The following is a 21158-nucleotide window of genomic DNA, read 5'->3' as shown; positions in this document are numbered from 1 at the left end:
GGATTTGTGCCAGTTCTGCGAATAGACAAGGAGAGGAAACCACTTCAGACTATTGAGATGCACTCATTGATTCAATGCTCGGACTCATTTTAGACTGTGTGTATGCAATCCCTTCCACAGCAGCAGTGTCTCGAACTCCGAAATGGTCTGGCAGTCGTGGGCACTCGAGAAATGACGTCAATGCAAACTTCTCTGAAATTCTATCTGAAATAGACGCGTTCAATATTACTTGCCCCATATAATTGTGATTACTATTGAACACTTATTTATTTTTTTGTCGGTGTGACTTTAAACGATAGTTTATTCACCCGATGACAGTCATCGCCAATTGGACACCTAAATGATGGACTCAAGAAGATAGGCTACATTCTACAAGCGGTCTATCCTCGAACAACTTTGAAACTTTGAAACAATAATTTTGGTAAGAAAATATCTCTGTCTATTTGTTTTTTTCTTCTTCTTAATAATATATTTATTTGTGTTCACAGGAATAACAAGCTTAGATATGTCCCTTCGGTGTTTCTTTACCATTTTAAGTTGAATATAGAAAATAACAATGTAATGTGTGGTTACAAGAAGAAACGTTTCTAAGGACATGATAGGTTTTGTCAGAGCTGCGGCAATAAAACAGCTTATTATTCTCTAGTCATATATTTCTCTCGAGCAATGTATGTCTGGTCTGAGCACAGTTATACAGTTACAGGCTACCATTTATATATAATTGTATAGGCTACAGGGAATAGTGAAGTCATGTCTCCTGCTGTAGAGGCAGTAGCCAAATGGGCTATTATATATTTTCCAAGTCTTTCATATACCCTAGCCCTAACAAAATATAAGAGCTTGAACATCATACTCCGTCACTGTAAAAACAAGTCTTTAGGATGTGAACACATAGCTCAACATTTTTCTGTAACACATTTTCAACATGTCAAGGCATTTAGAATATCAATGAAAATGAGTCACAGTGTTTGGATTGTAATCACAAGTAAATACCAGAACATGTTAACTCACTGTAAAGCTTTTTACCACATGAACATGTTTATTCAGCACAAGGCGTTTAGGTGTTAAACACAAGACACTTGGGTTGCTGTTCGAAGGCTGTATTTGAACATTTCCCAGTATGCCTTTTGAGTGAATGTGAGAGATATCAACCCATGCCTGTGTTTGTTAGTGACAGAGACATCATTGTTGCATTCAATACTTTAGTATGTAATCATTCACAACCTTCAATAACTGCTATTTTGATTTCACAACCAAGACCATTTAAACTGGAACAACTATCTCAGGAACAGGTGCAATAAATCCCTTACAGATTGGATTAGTTTAGAAAAATTGTACAGTATAAGATTAATCAATCAATGTGCTTGAGGAAAGATAGATGTAAAAAAAACTATCAACCTGCAACAAAGCATGCTGGGAAATATGATATTGAGGCCCCTCCAACATCTTTTTGGCTCAGAGTTCATGGAAATTAACTTAACACAGTCGAGTAACAACACCATGCGTTTTTAAAAGATTTCTTGAATCAAATGTCCTGTTCGGTTGTGCTGAAATGTAGGTAAGGTGACAGACATGCCGAATAAATGCCTTATCAGCTTATTAGTTTATTGTCTTAGCCTGTCATAACCCAAAATGTTGTATTACTCCATTGTTTATGTTTTTGTTGTCTTCTCTAACAAAAAAAGATACAGCTTCAAAATGTGTTTAAAACTATCATTGCAATCTTATGGACATGCCAGCCCATCTCCCATAGCTTGCCAAAATTGTCTGGGTCAGACATTTTTATTACACATTGTTCCTTTAATTCTGGTGGGGGTGAAAAACTGTTTCAGTCATCTCTCTCCCCCTCCCTCTCCCCCTCCCCCCATCCCCAGGGAGATGGCGAGTGACGACCAGGTGGCCATCTTGACAGACGACGAGGAGGATCAGAAGAGGAAGTATGTCATGGCAGAACCCTTCAACACCCTGTCCAAAACCTTGGATCAGATAGCAGCAGGTGCGGGCCCCACCGCTGCCTCCCAAGGTCCAGCATCACCCCCGACAGACACACCTGCCACCCCCAGCAATGACTGCCTGGAGAGGAACTGCGTGCAGATCGACAACCACTTACTCATCTCCAAGGTCTTCTACTTCTTCTTCTATGCGGCCTATGGGTCCCTGCACCCGTTGCTGTCTGTCTACTACAAGCAACTGGGCATGACGCCCAGCCAGAGCGGCCTGCTGGTCGGGATTCGGTACTTCATAGAATTCTGCAGCGCCCCCTTTTGGGGGGTGGTGGCGGACCGCTTCAAGAAGGGCAAGGTGTTGCTGCTGTTCTCCGTCTTCTGCTGGTTGGTGTTCAACAGCGGCATCGGCTTCATCAAGCCTGCCTCCATGACCTGCGTGGAAAGGAAACCTACAGTCGTGTCCCCCACCAGTCCCGCCCAGATCGGTCCGTCGGCCAATCACAGCAGGAACCGCAGGGGTGCGAGTGGAGACTTTTTCCCCCTCCCTTTTGTATCAGACTCAGTTAGCGGTCCCCTGCACAGGTATGTGAGGAGCGATGGTGGTAATATCACTGGACCCAGTACTGTCACAGGACCTGTGCCTTCCTCCACCATCTCCACAACAATGTTGACATCTTCCCCCTCCACCACCACCACCACCAAAACAAAAACAACAACAAAAACAGTAGCAACAACAACAGCCGGCTCAAAACCTGCCTCAAATCTGACCATGACCAAACCAACCACCACAACCACCACTACCAAAGTCTATGACATCATCTCCAACCACGACCAGGTGCAAACCATCTTCCTCCTGATCCTGCTGGTCATCATCATCGGCGAGTTCTTCAGTGCTCCAGCCGTGACCATCGTGGACACGCGCACCCTGCAGTACCTGGGCCCCCACCGGGACCGCTATGGTCTGCAGAGGATGTGGGGCTCTCTGGGCTGGGGCCTGGCAATGCTGTGCGTGGGCATCTGGATCGACCACACCCACATCAAGCTCTTCATCCAGGGCACCGGCTGCATCGTGCCTGACTACAAGAACTACCAGATAGCCTTTATTGTCTTTGGAGTCCTGATGGCCGTTGCTTTTATAGTGTCTACTCAGTTCTACTTTGAGAGTAGTACTAGTGACCATCGGCCAATGGAGGCACAGGTGGAGGAGGATAAGAGACAGGATATGGAATCTTCTCAAACGTCCAGTGGCGTTTCATCTCCCGAAGGGCATACGGTGGAATCGTTAGAATCTCAAAGTTCCATCAGCCAGCGGTTCCTTTACTGGGACCTCCTTCGGCTGCTGTGCAGTGTACAATACGGCTCAGTGCTCTTCGTGGCCTGGTTCATGGGATTCGGCTACGGCTTCGTGTTCACTTTCCTCTACTGGCACCTGGAGGACCTGAAGGGGACCACCACGCTTTTTGGAGTCTGCTCGGTGCTGAGCCACATCTCGGAGCTGGTAGCCTACTTCACCAGCCACAAGCTCATCGAGCTCATCGGCCATATAAGGTATATCAAGGGGGCATGGGTCAAAAGCAATAGACTGGTCCCAGATCTGTTTGTGTTTCTGTACGTCTTGTCAACTCCTGCGTGACAATAACCCTAGAAGTTGACTAGACAGCACAAACTGATCTGGAACCAGGCAACAAAAGCAAGGCCAAAATTAGATTATTCTGGTATAGTTTGTATGCAAAGTCACAATATTATTTTATTTCTTTCAGTTTGATTGAATTACACATAATAGCTCACCCTTCTTGGAGATTTGATGGGATTTAGGCTTATCAGAAAGGATCATTTGTTCAGACTTTACACTTGTTTACTTTTTGTCAGTGAACTTAAACAACCTCAAGCATTCAGTGAATTCAGTGAATCGACAATCTATGTGAATTTCCTGCCCTGTCCCTGTGGGAACCTGACCAGTAAGCTGAGTGCTAGAGTGACACAATGAGTGAGTGGAGTGTAAGGGAGTTTCAGTGGTGATGCAGTAGCCTGCTAACGGAAGACGTAGGTGTGCTACATAGGCTATAGCAGACCCCCCAACAGCCTCAAACAAACATACGGTCAATTCATAGGATGACAGACATTGGGAGAGCTCTGCTCTGATACATTTCTAAGAGGGAGACCTACTCCCTCCAGCTAGTATGATCTCTTTCTCTCTCTCTCTCTTTCTAAATTGTGATTTATTGTCTGTTTGGATTGGAGAGAGAGAGCGAAAGGAAGGGAGAGGAGGGAAAGGCAGGAACCCAAATGTTGACTAAGTGGGCATTGCCCAAATTGGCACACAGTTTGCAGAATGGACAAGCTGTTTTTTCTAGACATTTGCTATTTTCCAATTCAAAAGCTTTAAATGCAGTGTTTTGCTTAAGGGGAAGGAAAGAAACATTGGTAAACAGGAAGACCCATCCTGAGAGCTCTGAGAGGGTTTTTTGTCAGTTCTTCCGTCTCCCGTCTGCCCTGTGATATTTCTCAGGCGGGTGACACTTGCCAAATCACCCACGCCTATCTATGAACAGGATGAATCATTTGTAATAACAAGGGTTAGCCAAGGGCTGGTCTCCCAGTACAAAGCTACAATGTGCCGCTTATGTTATTCAAATATGGTTGTTTTAAGTGCAGCCAGAGCAGTTTCCTAGACAATGGGAAAGTCTCTAACCATTGCATTCATATTATCAACAAACTATAGATAAACTAACTATGGATTAGTTTGTAAAAAGCACTGTACGCAGTACTAATACATGTGTAAAAACAACTAACATTTACACCAATATTTATACTTCTTACAATATTTATACTTCTTACATTGTAGAGAATGAATGGACAGTGCTGTGCTGAATCGATGGAGGAGAGCTCTGCTCTTCTCCCACAGAGTTCCACTGTGTGTGTGGTGTGTGTGTCTGGACTCTGTCAGATCTTTGTTTGATGGCCTGGTTTCTGCCTGGCCTGCTGGCAGGGCCTGTGGAAGCCTTTTGTTCCTCTGGGGACGTGTGTGCGTATAACCCAATCCTGTCCATTACTTCAGCATGAGGCTCTCCATTGATCTCCTGAACTAAATGCCTGTGCGGATCGATTGGTGAGCACAGAAACACTGTGCAGGGGATTTTCATATTAGGCTGTTATTCAAATTGCCTGTCTCACGTTAAGATTTGCATGGGTATCTCTCCATGTCTGAGATGTACATGGGGCCTAAGACTATGTGGAGATAAATACTGAAATAGTCGTTGCTGTCTGTCTGTTTGTGTCTGTGTATGGTAACACATCGACCAGTTAGATGACTGCTGTGTGTATGAGTCTGTGCATGCCTCCTTTCCTGTCCAGCTCTAGTCTCTGTGCAGCAGTTATCTGGTCCTTGTGACTGGTCCTAGTGTTGTCAGACACAGCCTGCCCCGGGGTTAGAATGACTCACTGTATGACGCAGGCTTAAAGAGCCACACACACCCAGCTCGAAAATAGCTCATGAGAGAAAAAGCCTAAAACAGTACCTATAGCATTGTATGTCCAAGGTCAATATATGTAAAATATGCATACAGTATGTAAACTGGAATTCTTAAATGTGTCAGTATATTTGCATTATTTTTTTGTAGTTGTAATGTGTTCATGCCCACACATACACTGAGTATACACAACACACACTCTATTTCCATGCCATAGACTGACCAGGTGAATCCAGGTGAAAGCTATGATCCCTTATTGATGTCACTTGTTGAATCCCCTTCAATCAGTAGATGAAGAGTAGGAGACAGGTTAATGAAGGATTTTTAAGCCTTGAGACACTTGAGACATTGATTGTGTATATGTGCCATTCAGAGGTTGAATGGGCAAGACAAAAGATTGAAGTGCCTTTGAACAGGGTATTGGTAGTAGGTGCCATGCGCCTTTGTTTGTGTCAAGAACTGCAACACTGCTGGGTTTTTCATGCTCAACAGTTTCCCGTGTGTATCAAGAATGGTCCACCACCGAAAGGGCATCCAGCCAACTTGACACAACTGTGGGAAGCATTGGAGTCAACATGGGCCAGCATCCCTGTGGAACACTTTTGACACCTTGTAGAGTACATGCCCCGACGAATTGAAGCTGTTCTGAGGGCAAAAAAGGGGGGAGGGTGCAACTCAATATTAGGAAGGTGTTCCTAATGTTTGGTATACTCAGTGTATGTAACAGCACATTTATGGGGGGGAAAAGGGGAGTATGGTGAATCAGGTCAAGGGTTTGATTGGACAGGATGTTGTCATAGGAGACGGGCACCAAACATCCAACAGTGTGGGAATGAAGGACATAGAAGTCTGTTCAGAATGATATAGAAGTCTGTTCAGAATGATATAGAAGTCTGTTCAGAATGATACAGAAGTCTGTTCAGAATGATACAGAAGTCTGTTCAGAATGATACAGAAGTCTGTTCAGAATGATATAGAAGTCTGTTCAGAATGATACAGAAGTCTGTTCAGAATGATACAGAAGTCTGTTCAGAATGATACAGAAGTCTGTTCAGAATGATATAGAAGTCTGTTCAGAATGATACAGAAGTCTGTTCAGAATGATACAGAAGTCTGTTCAGAATGATACAGAAGTCTGTTCAGAATGATACAGAAGTCTGTTCAGAATGATACAGAAGTCTGTTCAGGAACAGTTCGGGTTTAACCTCTAAGCTTTGGCCTTACTTTCACCTGCAACTCCGTTGATATGTAATAACTTGCTATAGCTTTAGGATAGTTTTAGGGTTATGTTGGGGAGTGGTGGATGGTTAGTTAATCAAAGAGGTGAAAGTTCATCATCTATAAACCATCTGTAGTGGACTATTGAAATAGTGTTATCTGACCTTCTCCTCCTCCCCTTTTCCTCCCCAGGGTGCTGTACATCGGGCTGGCCTGCAACACGGCCCGCTATCTGTACATCTCCTACCTGGAGAACGCCTGGGTTGTCCTGCCCATGGAGGTCCTTCAAGGTGAGGCTACACCGGGTCTCGGGCCTCATGGCACTGCAACGCATGCGATATCTGTTGACTTAGCTTAGCATAAGTGTTGACATTAGATTGAAAGGAGGAGGAAGTAGTGTTTGGACTGGGAGCCCTCAGTGCACTTAGGTTGTTGCCATGTTGCCTCTCAGAGTTCATTTCAGGAAAGGATAGCTTCCCTCAATGACAAGAAAAGCTTGTCCTTCGCCTGGAAAACGCCCCTTTCCTCCGCATCTAGATTACTCTGATAGCCACATTTAGGCCATGAATTACAACGTTGCAGCTATACACGAATAAGTAACATTGAAGGATGCTTATAATGATTGTAATCATTCACTAGAGGCGTAACAACACCAAATAACTATGTTTAGAGAAACTTAGAGACACACACAATCTCATTTCAAAATCTAGTAGTAGTATGACAGTAACAAACAAGACAAACAAATGATGGCCGTAGCTCTGGTCTGGGAGGATAGTGACGATATGGGCTAGCTAAAGAGCTGAATAGGGGGCGAGGCAAGCCAGACAGGCCTAAGGAGGGTATGGTAGCAGGTTTGATTGCTTTGTCCTATTATTGGTAGCTATACAATGAGAAAATGAGGCGTGTTGGATGTAAACTGGCTAGTTGAGCCAGTTCAAACATGACACACCCAAGCGAGTGTTAATGACGATGGTTAAGTCCACTCTCTCTCGCCTGTCACCTGCCACGAACACACACAGGACATGTCTTCCCTTTGACATCAATTAGAAAATGTCTCCCAAAATGTATTTTCTTTCCCTCCCAAATAGTCTGGTGTTGTATACAGCTTTTAATGAAAACAAATTACAGTTTAACGGGTCTGTTTGTTTGTTTCTGGTTATATACAAAAATGTGAAAGGGACTTCATTTAAATGTTTGTTTGTTCTACAGATGTTTCTTTTCATGACCTACTACTGTATATCCCTGGGGAGGTTTAATGATATTAAATTAACAAGCCAATAACTTGGCCTAATCATATTACTCCCTGCCCTGACCTAGTGTAATGATGTATGTGTATTTGTGGATGTGCCTGAGTGTGTGTTTCTCTCTTTCACTCAGTCTCTCTGTATCTCTGTCTATCTAGGTGTGACCCATGCCTCAGTGTGGGCAGCGTGTATCTCCTACCTGAGTGCTGCTGTGCCTCCAGAGCTGAGGACCTCTGCCCAGGGTATCCTCCAGGGCCTGCACCTGGGGCTGGGCCGGGGCTGTGGGGCCATGGTGGGGGGAGTGTTTGTCAACTTCTTTGGTAAGAGCCACTGTGATGAAAAAACCCCAGCTGGATTGTATCGAAGTTGTATTGAATTGAATTGCGTATCTCCCAGTTCAACCAATGAGAGATGGAACTGTTGGTGTCACTCGTTAAAGGTACAATTTGTTAAATGGTCATTAATTGAAATGACCATTGAGAAGAGCAGTCATTATTGCAGATTACAGATTACAGCTTCAACGGTGACTTCTACATGACCAACTCACAGTCATAGTGGTCACACATGCCTTTTCAAAATGTTTTACAACGCCTCCCCTCCTTATAAAGATGCCCTGTCCTCTGTGGTTTTCATAAGATAATCCAGGTCTTAACTCTTAATAAACTACCACCAGTCCCATCTAAATCATAAGGATAGGAATTATATGGTCTGGAATGCATTTGGCTGCACTCTCAGAATAACAATGCTGTGTGTCTCTCTCTATGCCCTGAAATGTTTTTTTGGGGGGGTAAAATATATCCCTTACAGTGCTGAAATTGATATATTTTTTCAGTTTCAGTGTTATATGAAAAGCAATGAGTGAAATACATAAAAGTATTTGAAGATTGTTTCCAAAGCCTAGGGCCCTCAAACTCAATGCTGGACCTCGAAGCCAGTTCCACTGCATTCTTTCATTGTTCCCCTCTAATCAGGAACTGATTTAGACCTGGGACACCAGATACGTGCAATTAATTATCAGGTAGAACAGAAAACCAGCAGGCTTCGGATCTCGTAGGGTAAGAGTTGAATACCCCTGTTCTAGGGAGTAAGGGCTAGGGGTTGATTTGGAATTAAGAAATACTGTGAACACTTTTGTCTATTTGGGATATGGTTTAGGAGCAGCCCACACCTTCAGAGGGATAGGAATCGCCTCCCTCGTCATCCTCCTCCTCTTCGCTCTCATCCAATGGCTGGCTGTGCAGAGTGGGGAGAAAAGTATGTGTTAATAAAGTTGATCCTATCCTACCCTGTCTGCTTCAGGCTGTGCCTCTGCATGAGCTTACAGAAAAATAGCATTTGCTGCACCTATTATGCCCCTTAATGGAGAAGTGACTGGCTCCCAATGTGGCAAGCATACCATGTACTACCACTAACTCTAACTCCAGTTTTTCTATCAGCAACTGAGATATTCATAGACATTAGAATGCTGAATGAATCATGTTTAGGATGTTAATAATAGGGGTAGTTGTTAACCCAGACATCTTAGCAGAATAAGCATTTTTAATCGTTATGAAAAATGTTGCTTACGTTGTTTTCCAGATACCAAAATGCTGGCGGAGAACATTCCCGTCCCCTCCAGTCCTGTTCCCATAGCAACCATTGATGTTATCCAATCAGATAACGTCGCCGCAACAACGCCACCACCAAGGAAGACCAAGCACCAGGAGGACCAGGAGGACATGAGCAAGCCCGCCTGGGTGGTGTCCGCCTCGCCCTGGGTCTCCCTGGCCTTCGCCCTGCACCAGATCAGAGAGATCGCTGTCCTGGCCAGGAGCAGCCCTGCCAAAAACCATCAGCCGCTCGAGGTAGGTAGACAGGGTGGCAGCTCGTGGGGTTTAGGCATAGACTTCTAGGTTCAGGCTGTGATTTGAGGCTGGGCCCAAAGGCGCATGTCACTGGGCAGAGAATGGAACAGTAGGTGGTTTATGTGGAAAACAAGTGGTTTATCTAGGGATTTGTGCATGTTCCAGCCAAGGTTCCATGTTGTATGATGTCCTCCTGAGAATTGTATTTTTTTATGTCATGTGTTCCATTTTGAAGAAAGGTGAGAATATAATACCTGCCTTTAGAACTGTATTTTATGAGGGTATTTTTACATATCTGTGCCATGTACTATACTTACAGTATTACAAATAACTATGATGCAACACTTTACCCTTGCCCTGTTTGGTAGGAGATCAATGAGATCAGCACAGATGAACCAACAGAGGAAACCTCCCAGTCCTCATCTCAAGACCCCCCCAGCAGGTCCCCACAGACGGGACCCCCCCTACCTGACCAGGATCCCCCTATGCCTGCTGACCAACCACCCCTCCCCACTGGCCACACACAGTAAAGGGGGAACACATTGCACATTTTGAGGAACTGTCCCAAAATGTTTTCCAAGCAACACCACCAACCGACAGAGTCAAGGGCTGGCGGAAGTCCAGTTATTAAAAGAGTGAAGAGTATGGTTTTACAGACTGGACAGAAGAAAAATACAGGCCAAAATGAGAGGTTATATTTGTCCTCTTAGCAGAGGACTTAACCAGTGCCTTTAGGGATATGAGGAAAAGCTCTTGCCTTGAAGTAGCTACTGTTGCACTTTTAAATGGATGTAAAAATGTTAAGTTATTTTTTTAAACTTGGAAATCTGGATATTAGGTTTGATTGAATAGGGTTCTATTTATCTCAATGGCCCTCAAACTGATCAAGTGCCTGAGCCTCGTCATAGGTTGGTGATTCACACTCATGCAGAAGTGACACACTCAATCTAAATAGCTATGTGTGTAATGGCTGCTTACATAGAGTTTAGGGGCACGTTCAATAGGAAAACGTTGTGGAATGTTGCAGATAGAAATGTTATGATTGGAACTGACAGAAAGTCAGAGAGACATGTTTGTTCTACATACTAGGCTATATCTGGAACAAGTTGCTCTCCTGAATGTGGCCCTGCTATTACATGTAAATGTTTACTGTGTCGAGTCTGACTATCAACCACTGATGCCGTGGGAAAAATACTTATTTCAAAAAGGTTTATGAAGTGATCATGTCAGATCTGATATCCACCAGGCTTTCAGGGTCTGTAATGTCTATTTAACTATTACTCCATTAGTTATGGAGATCTCCCCTCTGTGAATGTATTTTCACATGCATATTTGTCTAATGCCTGGCCAAAATTTCACAAACATAAAATATTGAACCACAGTCTTATTTAGACAGAAATTGCAAATATGTCAAACTGCTTTCCTCCAGGACTATCTAAAACTGTTCAGATGTTGTAATGACCAGACCATTTTACATGACATGGCTTGTCTGCTATGTAGCCTAAGCCTATTTATTTTAAATCAGGCAACCTTTACTACTCTCAGTGCTCTGTGGCCTTTTTGTATCTCTTTAAGGTGAAACATCAGTTCACAATACAATGTCACTGGAAAAAGATGGGCTTATTTATTAATTAATTGAAACAAACCTTAAAAAGAATCATCCTTGGATCATAATACCCCAAATCATCATTCCCAAAATACAAAAACATTAAAAAATGATGTTTGATATAAAATTACAATAAACTTTCTTTTTTTTCTCTGGCCTGCAGGAGAAAAACATTGCTTTTGACAGATTTGGTCCAATCAAAATCTCCCTTCGATGTTTACAGCATGTGATCGGCTGTTCTGGCTGTCAAAGGCGGCAGTTTCCTAAGCAGCCAAGTGGGGGCGGTAGATAGTAGTTGACTGGATTCCACAGCCAAGAAGAGAGTACGTGAGAGTTTGTTACAGTGACCCAGCAGGGAAGCAGGTCTCAAAACCCCAGGCACTTACCACACGCAGGAGGAGGAAAAAACGATGTACTCGTGATTGTTGCTGGTTTACCTGAGAGCTGTAAACATGAGTTCAAAGTCATTCTTGTGATTCCTGCAATTATGATGCAGAGTTTTGGATTCGAGATGGAGAATTCTGCTTTGATTTCATTTGCAGTGTAGAGTGGGAACCCCAAAGTCAGATTAACTCAAGGCACCCCCTTAAAAATATACATATATCTCTGAGCCAGGATAGGATAGGCACACCAAGACCCCCGTCTCCTCTTAGGTGGAATTATGATTCACAATCACTCGGACTAGATTTATAGTGGGATTCTATTTGGGACATATGATGAAGCTTAATTTATACTCCTAGCTGTTAATGTGTTTTATGTCGATTCATTCTGTATGAAGATGTTGATCAATCATTCAATCGAGTTCATAAATCACTTAAAATATTTTTTGCCAGCATGTTCGACCCCAAAGATCAACCTGAGTGGTATTGCCCCCTAGTGTTAACTGGCCATATTAGGAACCAACCTGTCCACTACAGAGGTTTAAAATCTGATCTTAGAACAGCTCCATGTCCTCCTCCTCAACGTCCTCGATGACATGGGGCTCTGAAGGCGGGGTGAAGGCGGCAGGGGCGGGAGGATAGGGAGGGTAGAAAGGGGCGGAATAGGGTGGGGGCTGCCAGGGGGCGGAGCTGTCCGGACGGGGCATGGTGGTGGGGGTGGTTGGTGTGTAGAGTGGGAGGGGGCTAGGTGTAGGCGGAGCCCTGACGGAGCTGTCCATCTCGTCTTCGCTGAGGTCCTCGTCAGCGCCCAGCCCCAGCACCCTGTGCTGGGCGGAGGTGAAGAGCATGTCCTCGTTGTTGGCTGCACCCGGGCCGTACTGCTGTCCGTGATTCTGCTGCTCCCCCGGGGTCACGTGGCCGCCGTCCGTCAGGAAGGCTGCAAACCTAGAAATGTCATTTAGCAGAGAGTTGAGTTATTCACCAGCACTCCGTTCAGTCAAGCTCTCATCATCTGGGTGCTTTTAGAGCAGAAAGTTCAGAATATTTGTGTGTCAGTCTCATACTGTTGTGATGTTTTAAATGCAGGGAGCTATTCTTATCCGTATTTTTTGAAACTGCACTGTCGGTTAGGGGTTCGTAAGTAAGCATTTCACTGTAAGGTCTACACCTGTTGTATTCGGCGAATGTGACTAATACAATATGATTTGATTTGGATCCTGATGACAAGATGTGTCCTACTTTAGTTAGGATGTGAGTAGTGTAGTTCACGTGTTTGTCCCGTACCGTTGTGGGGAGCGTAGTCGGAGGACCATTTCCCAGGCAGGGAAGCCAGGCGTAGTGCAGAGCCTCCTGAGCTCCTCAAGGGAGGCTGTGGTGTGCACCTCCCCCTGCTCTCTGTACTCCTCATCTGTGAGGAGGCGTACCTGGGGCTTCCTGCTACGCCCAAACACACGCAAGAGAGAGGAAAGGAGACGCCCTGTTAGCCTGGGGGAGAGAGGGAGGGCAGCCATCAATCAAACACACAACTTTGGATCAAAAGCATCTGCTAAAAAGCCTATACTATTAATCTCCATTACCCAAATCCACCTTAGTAGTATATCTAATGTCAAACCACAAATTGACTGTGTACCTGCATGTCGCCAGCAGCAGTCTGTAGGCATAGGGCAGAGCCTTGAGCACCAGCAGGATGCCCAGGAGTAGGTAGGAAGCCTGGGGGTAGGTCACTCCGTAGTACATGAGGCCCATGGCCAGGCACTGGAGCCCCCAGGTCAGTAGGGACAGGGTGAGCTCGCTGCTGATGGGCCCGTGCTTGTAGCAAACCGCCCAGCTGATCAGGCCCGTTACTACCAGGTAGCCTGGAAATAGAGAAAATTATGAAGTGATGGAAAGAGGAAGAGAGGGAGAGAGAAATGGAGAGATCTGTTGGTTCTATGTGATTATGATATTTTTATAGAGAAAGCAACATAAGCAAAGACACAGAAACAAAAACGTAACCGGTTAAGATGAAATACTCCAATTGAAAGCCCTGTGTAATTGGAACAGTGGAACGCAGTGGATTTGAGGCATGCCAGTAAGGGTGAAAAGAACACATTTGAAAGCTAATCCACCCAAAGCCCTTTTGTTTCCAAGCACAGAAATCAATGTTCCAGCAGCATTGCCGCACGCTCTTAATCCTAACGTGCCTGCGGATTCAACCATTTTCAACCCAGTGTGTGCATAGAGAGAGGGCAAATTGATTTGGCAGAAAATCCACTCCATTGAGGAGTGTGGAGAGGCAGTCAGTAACTGTAGGCTACTTCACCACTCCACATCCACTTGGCCCTCTTATTATGACAGACTCCTGGGAGTGAATGACTCAGAGTGGACACTGACCCATCCTCATTAGTCATGAATATATTACGGTATCATGTCTGTAGTGAGAGCATATCATTTATCAGGGGCCTTCATGTAAACAGTGTTCATACTGGGTTCAAATGTGCAAGGCCTCGCAAAGACAGAATTTCAATGTAGGCTAAATGCTTCCTACTGCTAACTGAACAGTTCAAGTCTTAGTTACTGACCTTATTTTAAGCAACAATCTCTTAACTAAACCAACTCACCCAAGGCATGTCTCCAGTAGAGCGTCGTGATGTCTTCCCAGTGGTTGAACAGCGTCTGGTATCCCAGGTAGGACAGGCCGGAGCCAGCACCAAACAGCGTGATGAACATGGCCCTCTGGAGGTGACACAGGCAGGTAATATAACAAGGTAAACCTAATTCATCTGAGCCACCCAAAGGACTCTTTCTCTATTGAATAACTCTCTCCAAATGTTAGATTCTACAGTTAAAGACATCTCTCTTTAGGATAAGCCAGGCCAGAGTGACACGTTTGGGGTCTGGCCATCTGATTTTACAGGCACGGTGGAGGCTATGTCCAAAAGGGCAAGTTCTGAGGGGGCTGGGGTGGTAGGCTAATCCCCGGTTATGGAGGGCATATCTCCTAGCTAAGAATAAGTATATGTTTGGTCCAGGAAAGGGTGTCTCCCATCACATTAAACTAAAACTAATTTCAATCAATCACCCTGATTAATCATTTGGATCAAGTCTTTAGGCAGTGCAATGACCTTTTATATACAGTGAGCTCCTTGGAACAGTGAGCTCCTTGGGACACTTGGGACAGTGTCAAATGTTTTGGATCTGTACTCTGGACTTGAAATTATACAATAACTATGAGGTTGAAGTGCCGACTGTCATTAATGTAGATATATTTAGAAACATATTATATTCTTAATTACAATAAAAGTACATCCAAAATGACAATACATTATTTACCATTAATTTATATTGGGCACAAAATAATCTGAAACACAACCAAAACAAACAGCAAACGCATCCAACAAGTTTGTAGAGTCACAAGCTTGATGTAATCATTACGTGCTAGGAATATGGCACCAAATATGAAACAATCTTTACCACTTTAATACACATAAGTGAATTTGGCTCACAAGAATCTGCCGATCTGTCCTTGAGCATGACTAGCTAAATTATAAGGCCATTCAGAGAAGCACTCATGACTCCATTCTAAGCACACCAAAATAACGATCTGCTTCTATGAATTTGCCTTGTGATAACCTAACACTGTAAGGTCGTATTTTATTCTTTAGCTAATCATGTTGGCAATATAAAAAACGTTCAAATTATGCCCACCTGACCCAGATGCGTTTTCACGATACAGAAACATAGGTTCATTGTGTTCAGGACAACCCAGGGTATAACACCATGCCAGCTTGTAACTGTACATCAAACATAGTGATCATAAACGTTTATACAGTATGTTACATGAGTGTTATTATATGGAAAAGTGAAGTGCACATTTGGACTCACGGGTGTTTTGCTTGCTTGAATAATAAAAAGCATGAGCTGGTGCACACCCAAAGAAAGTTGGTAGAGGTGCTGAATAACAGCGAGCAAACTATAGGCTGTAGAAAAGTATGGAGAGTTGCACGAGCTATATACAAGCTTACAGTAATTTATTAGTTTAAAATGTTTCAGCGTCACTGTGCCTTCTTCAGGTTGTATATTACATGAGTTTAATGATATGGAAAAGTGAAGTGCACGAGTGTTTGGCTTGCTTGCATGAGATCAAAGCGGTATTTATTATAATCCTTAATGTCTTTCTATATACATTGAGTCCTCGTAATTTACAGCATTTGCTTCACTCAGACAACAAAACAAATTCAAAAGTTGCCAAATTTGCAGGAGGGATGGATCAACTTCTGTCAAAAACCCATACAGAGCTGTTAAGTGGAGACCCTGAGCTCTGACGTCATGTATAGAATGTTACTGTACAGCCACTACATGCACGTGTAAAGGGCTATGGTAAAACAAAGCAGGAAAATTAAGTAGAGTGCATTGACCGTACTGATTAGCAAAGCTTGTCAAATTGAAATGTGGGGCTCCTTTTATAATTAGCCTAAAGCAATAACAGCTTGAGCCTAAAGGTGATTCTTACCGGTATAGCGTTTTTCAGGATCAACAGCAGAAAGACAACAATGGAGAGAACTCCCACTAAGATTCCTGAGGAATAAAAAAACAAAGAACTCCTGCCAAAAAAGAAAAATATACATTATTGTTTTCTGTAGTACCACTATTCAACCTAGAATAGCTCAATCACAGGATCAATTCAGTTGTAGAACTACAGTGCCTTCGGAAAGTATTCAGAACCCTGAACTTATTCCACATTTTGTTACGTTACAGCCTTATTCTAAAATGTATAAAACAAAAATAAATCCTCATCAATCTACACACAATACCCCATAATGACAGAGCAAAAACAGATTTTTTGAAAACATAAATATCACATTTACATAAGTATTCTGACCCTTTACTCAGTACTTTGTTGAAGCACCTTTGGCAGCGATTACAGCATTGAGTCTTCTTGGGTATGACACTACAAGCTTGGCACACCTGTATTTGGGGAGTTTCTCCCATTCTTCTCTGCAGATCCTCTCAAGCTCTGTCAGGTTGGATGGGGTGCGTTGCTACACAGCTATTTTCAGGTCTCTCCAGAAATGTTTGATCGGGTTCAAGTCTGGGCTCTGGCTGGGCCAGAGACTTGTCAGAGACTTGTCCCGAAGACACTCCTGCGTTGTCTTGGCTGTGTGCTTTGAGTCGTCATCCTGTTAGAAGGTGAACCTTCACCCCCAGTCTGAGGTTCTGAGTGCTCTGGAGCAGGTTTTCATCAAGGATCTCTCTGTACTTTGCTCCGTTCATCTTTGCCTCGATCCTGACTAGTCTCCCAGTCCCTGCCGCTGAAAAACATCCCCACAGCATGATGCTGCCACCAACATGCTTCACCGTAGAGATGGTGCCAGGTTTCCTCCAGACGTGACGCTTGGCATTCAGACCAAAGAGTTCAATCTTGGTTTCATCAAACCAGAGAATCTTGTTTCTCATGGTCAGAGAGCCTTTAAGTGCCTTTTGGCATACTACAAGCAGGCTGTCGTGTGCCTTTTAGTGAGGAGTGGCTTCCATCTGGCCACTCTACCATAAAAGCCTGATTGGGGGAGTGCTGCAGAGATGGGAGAATCTTCCAGAAGGATAACCATCTCCACAGAGCAACTCTGGAGCTCTCGCAGAGTGACCATCGGGTTCTTGGTCACCACCCTGACCAAGGCCTTTCTCCCCCGATTGCTCAGTTTGGCCGGACGGCCAGCTCTAGGAAGAGTCTTGGTGGTTCCAAACTTCTTCCATTTAAGAATGATGGGGGCCACTGTGTTCTTGGGGCCCTTCAATGCTGCAAACATTTTTTGGTACCCTTCCCCAGATCTTTGCCTCAACACAATCCGGTCTCTGAGCTCTACAGACAATTTCTTCGACCTCATCAATCAATCAATCAAATTCATTTATAAAGCCCTTTTTACATCAGCCGGTGTCATAAAGTTCTACACAGAAACCCAGCCTAAAACCCCAAACAGCAAGCAATGCAGGTGTAGAAGCACAGTGGCTAGGAAAAACTCCCTAGAAAGGCCAAAACCTAGGAAGAAACCTAGAGAGGAACCAGGCTCTGAGGGGTGGCCAGTCCTCTTCTGGCTGTGCCGGATGGAGATTATAACAGTACATGGCCAAGATGTTCAAACGTTCATAGATGACCAGCAGGGTCAAATAATAATAATCACAGTGGTTGTAGAGGGTGCAACATATCAGCACCTCAGGAGTAAATGTCAGTTGGCTTTTCATAGCCGATCATTCAGAGTTAGAGACTGAAGGTGCGGTAGAGAGAGAGGGTCGAAAACAGCAGGTGCGGGACAAGGTAGCACGTCCGGTGATCAGGTCAGGGTTCCATAGCCGCAGACCGAACAGTTGAAACTGGAGCAGCAGCACGACCAGGTGGACTGGGGACAGCAAGGAGTCATCAGGCCAGGTAGTCCTGAGGCATGGTTCTAGGGCTCAGGTCCTCCGAGAGAAGAGAAAGAGACCTCATGGCATGGTTTTTGCTCTTACATGCACTGTCAACTGTAGGACCTTATATAGACAGGTGTGTGCCTTTTCAAATCATGTCCAATCAATTGAATTTACCACAGGTGGACTCAATCAAGTTGTAGAAACATCTCATGGATGATCAATGGAAACAGGATGCACCTGAGCTCAATTTTGGGTCTCATTTCAAAGGTAAATACGGCATTTCTGTTTTGCTATTTTTTGCAAACATTTCTAAAAATCTGTTTTCGCTTTGTCATGATGGGGTATTGTATGTAGATTGCTGAAGATTTGTATTTATTTCATCCATTTTAGAATAAGGCTGTAAGGTAACAAAATGTGGATAAAGTCAAGGGGTCTGAATACTTTCCGAAGGCCCTGTATATGTGGCCTACTGGATGGTTCTTCTTCTGCTACTGAAATATTCACATTTTTAAAGGAGCAGTGCATTCAAAAACGTGATTTTTCCTGTGTTTTATATATATTTACACACTATGAGGTTGGAATAATACTGAAATTGTGAAAATTATTATAACGCACTTTTAATGTAAGAGCTGTTTGAAAAGACCACCTGAAATTTCAGCTTGTTTGGCTGGGTGGGTTTTTGTTATAATTTAATAGACCAATAACTAAGAGAGCTTGCCCTCCTCTGCTAATAACAGATAGTTTTCAGGATGCACATCCCTCCCATAAGGCTCCTCCAATTAGGCCCATCTCTCAGACCACTCCCAGACAGTCCTAGCAAAATTATTGCTTCAGAAATTGCATTTAGCTGAGAAGCTATTTTTGTTCATTTTTATCACAGTAAGGTACTAAATTGTTACCCAGAAATGTTTTGATGTTGAGATAAAAATGTCTGCATTGGACCTTAAAGTCTCACACTGCATGTTTACCAGGACAATAGGATTGAGAGCTACTAAATATAACTAACACACACACAGCGTGAGAATGGTAAAACCTTACCTACACAAAGCCCCAGCAAAGTAGAAGAGGGCGAGGCCACATGCAAAGAGTCCAAATCGTATTTTATTTAACCCTGTAAGTAAAGAGTATGGCTGTTAATAATCATTCTGAACTTTAGACCAAACCGGTAGGTTAACTGCAATAACTAACAACAACAATAATAAGATAATCTCACGTTTGCCCCTGACATGTAGAGAGTGCTCAGAATTGGCCCTCGGGGTCTTCACCATGAAGCACACATCCTCCTGTTCCAGTGGGATGTCCAAGCTCTTCTCCCTGGCCACACTGGGGCTGGGAGGCCAATAGTGGTTGACCAGGCACCGGGACAACGTGAGGAAGTGGCCTGGCTCGTAGCAGTTCCTGGTCCCCTCCATGGGGTACACAATGTAGACCCCTTCTTCACCTGTCACACGCACCTTGAAGAAGAGTCAGATAGATGCATTATATGAGCAATGTTTGGTTTGTTGCTGTTACAACATAGTAACGACAACTATCATGTAATTGCAGTAACTTGGCTAATTTATTGTATGGGAGCATATAGACACACAAAAAGTGTCTCGTGTTTGGTGTACACATGTGTATCAACAGTTAATCATGAGCTGTTGTGAAGCAAGCACCCATGGTATACCTACAAGACATGTGTAGCTTTCTTACCTGAAAGGTGGACCAGATGTCTTTCCATTTGATCACTGTGCCAGAACTGTAACAGAAACATCTTGTTCCAAAATGGGTGGTGTTTTGATTTTCTTTAAGATATGTGCAGTCTGGAAGAATACAACAATAGCTTGTTAATCAGACATAGTAGCTATATTTAATGTGAAATTAGTAAGCTAGTTAGTTTACTAATGGCTAGTACGTTACCTAGCTAAAATGGTTAGTAGCTAGCTAGCTAAGTAAATTCACAAGATTATTGCTCTTCGTGGACTAGCTAATGTTAATGGATAATTTAGCTAACGTATGTAGTTGGCTAACGTTACTACTAGCAAACGTTGCTCTGAATTAATTGACAGACCAATCATACAGTAATATGGATGTTACACAAAATAAACCGACTAGTTAGCTAAATAGCCAACTAGCTAGCTACGTTACCTAAGAACAATAGTGGATAGGGGGGAAAAATACTGTCGTTAGCAAGATAGGCTAGCTAACGTCACAGTCATTACTTAGCTACAACATTCACCTGCGTCTGAAAAGCCAAGGCTTCCTTCAACTTGTACACATACGACATTTGCCAGTACAGCTAAAATGGATAAAATTGATATATCGGAGCAAAGATTCATCATTCCTAGTTGTTGTTAGCAAGCAAGCTATTGTTGTTTACTGTACTTTCAAATTCGGTGGTTACGAATTAGACCAAAGTAAACGATATTGATAAACATATCAAGTTTTTCTCTGGTGAACAAACTATCTACATGTATGTTTTTTGAATATATATTTATATGCTTTGATGTTGTTTTACAATTATTTAACAGCTAGAGCTTGCATCACGTACTTTCAGTTGTAGTTCACGCAACCGTGATTGATTGCTTTAGCCTTGATCAGTATCTGCATTGAAACTGAAAGCGTGACAAGAATGAGCGTGTTTAGGCAATTTCTGGCTAAATAATACGTGTTGCAAGAAATAATCAAGTTATTATTTTATCAATAATAACACCATTGCCTGGGATAGTTTGATAATTTCCGACTTCCGAGTACCTTTGGGTGCCCCCTGTGGTTCCCCCTCGTGGATCCTTAAGGTAGATGTGAAAGCCATTTTTTTTATTTCACCTTTATTTAACCAGGGAGGCTAGTTGAGAACAAGTTCATTTACAACTGCGAACTGGCCAAGATAAAGCAAAGCAGTGCGACACAAACAACACACAGAGTTACACATGGAATAAACAAACATGCAGTCTATAATACAATAGAAAAAAGTCTATATACAGTGTGTGCAAATGAGGTAGGATAAGGGAGGTAAGGCAATAAATGGGCCATATTGGCGAAATAATTACAATATAGCAATTAAACACTGGAGTGATAGATGTCCAG

At 43.4% G+C, this 21158-nt stretch overlaps 2 protein-coding genes across 4 annotated transcripts; one reads left to right on the top strand and one right to left on the bottom strand.

The window, feature by feature from the left end:
* The first annotated feature begins 16 nt into the window (after positions 1-16).
* On the top strand, positions 17-11484 carry mfsd6b (major facilitator superfamily domain containing 6b). The gene is made up of 7 exons (XM_071340775.1): positions 17-421; positions 1875-3494; positions 6827-6924; positions 8037-8198; positions 9034-9132; positions 9457-9722; positions 10091-11484. Exons 2-7 carry the CDS (start codon positions 1879-1881, stop codon positions 10250-10252), a joined length of 2403 nt encoding a protein of 800 aa, XP_071196876.1. The 5' UTR covers positions 17-421; positions 1875-1878; the 3' UTR covers positions 10253-11484.
* On the bottom strand, positions 11324-20495 carry nemp2 (nuclear envelope integral membrane protein 2). Of its 3 annotated transcripts, none has more exons than XM_071340778.1 (9): positions 20311-20495; positions 19785-19894; positions 19306-19546; positions 19131-19203; positions 16201-16291; positions 14309-14423; positions 13339-13564; positions 12993-13145; positions 11324-12653 (listed from the first exon to the last, which is right to left on the bottom strand). In XM_071340778.1, exons 1-9 carry the CDS (start codon positions 20411-20413, stop codon positions 12263-12265), a joined length of 1503 nt encoding a protein of 500 aa, XP_071196879.1. In that variant the 5' UTR covers positions 20414-20495; the 3' UTR covers positions 11324-12262. The 3 variants fall into 3 exon arrangements, with proteins under 3 accessions (XP_071196879.1, XP_071196880.1, XP_071196877.1); XM_071340779.1 differs by having other exon boundaries at positions 12993-13142; XM_071340776.1 differs by having other exon boundaries at positions 12993-13193; positions 20311-20494.
* Between the last annotated feature and the right edge of the window lie 663 nt (positions 20496-21158).

The sequence above is a fragment of the Salvelinus alpinus genome, chromosome 14 (genome assembly GCF_045679555.1).
Source record: "Salvelinus alpinus chromosome 14, SLU_Salpinus.1, whole genome shotgun sequence".
Taxonomy (NCBI): Eukaryota; Metazoa; Chordata; class Actinopteri; order Salmoniformes; family Salmonidae; genus Salvelinus; species Salvelinus alpinus.
Note: the sequence above shows the minus strand (reverse complement) of the source record. Positions and strands in the feature narration are given on the sequence as shown.

Coding starts and splice junctions, on each gene's coding strand:
- mfsd6b (XM_071340775.1), top strand. CDS start 1,879: ATGGCGAGTGACGACCAGGTGGCCATCTTGACAGACGACGAGGAGGAT. Junction 6,925..8,036: donor GCCCATGGAGGTCCTTCAAG/GTGAGGCTACAC, acceptor CTGTCTATCTAG/GTGTGACCCATGCCTCAGTG. Junction 8,199..9,033: donor AGTGTTTGTCAACTTCTTTG/GTAAGAGCCACT, acceptor GATATGGTTTAG/GAGCAGCCCACACCTTCAGA.
- nemp2 (XM_071340776.1), bottom strand. CDS start 20,413: ATGATGAATCTTTGCTCCGATATATCAATTTTATCCATTTTAGCTGTA. Junction 19,547..19,784: donor ACATCTGGTCCACCTTTCAG/GTAAGAAAGCTA, acceptor CTCTTCTTCAAG/GTGCGTGTGACAGGTGAAGA. Junction 14,424..16,200: donor TCCTGAAAAACGCTATACCG/GTAAGAATCACC, acceptor TGTCACCTCCAG/AGGGCCATGTTCATCACGCT.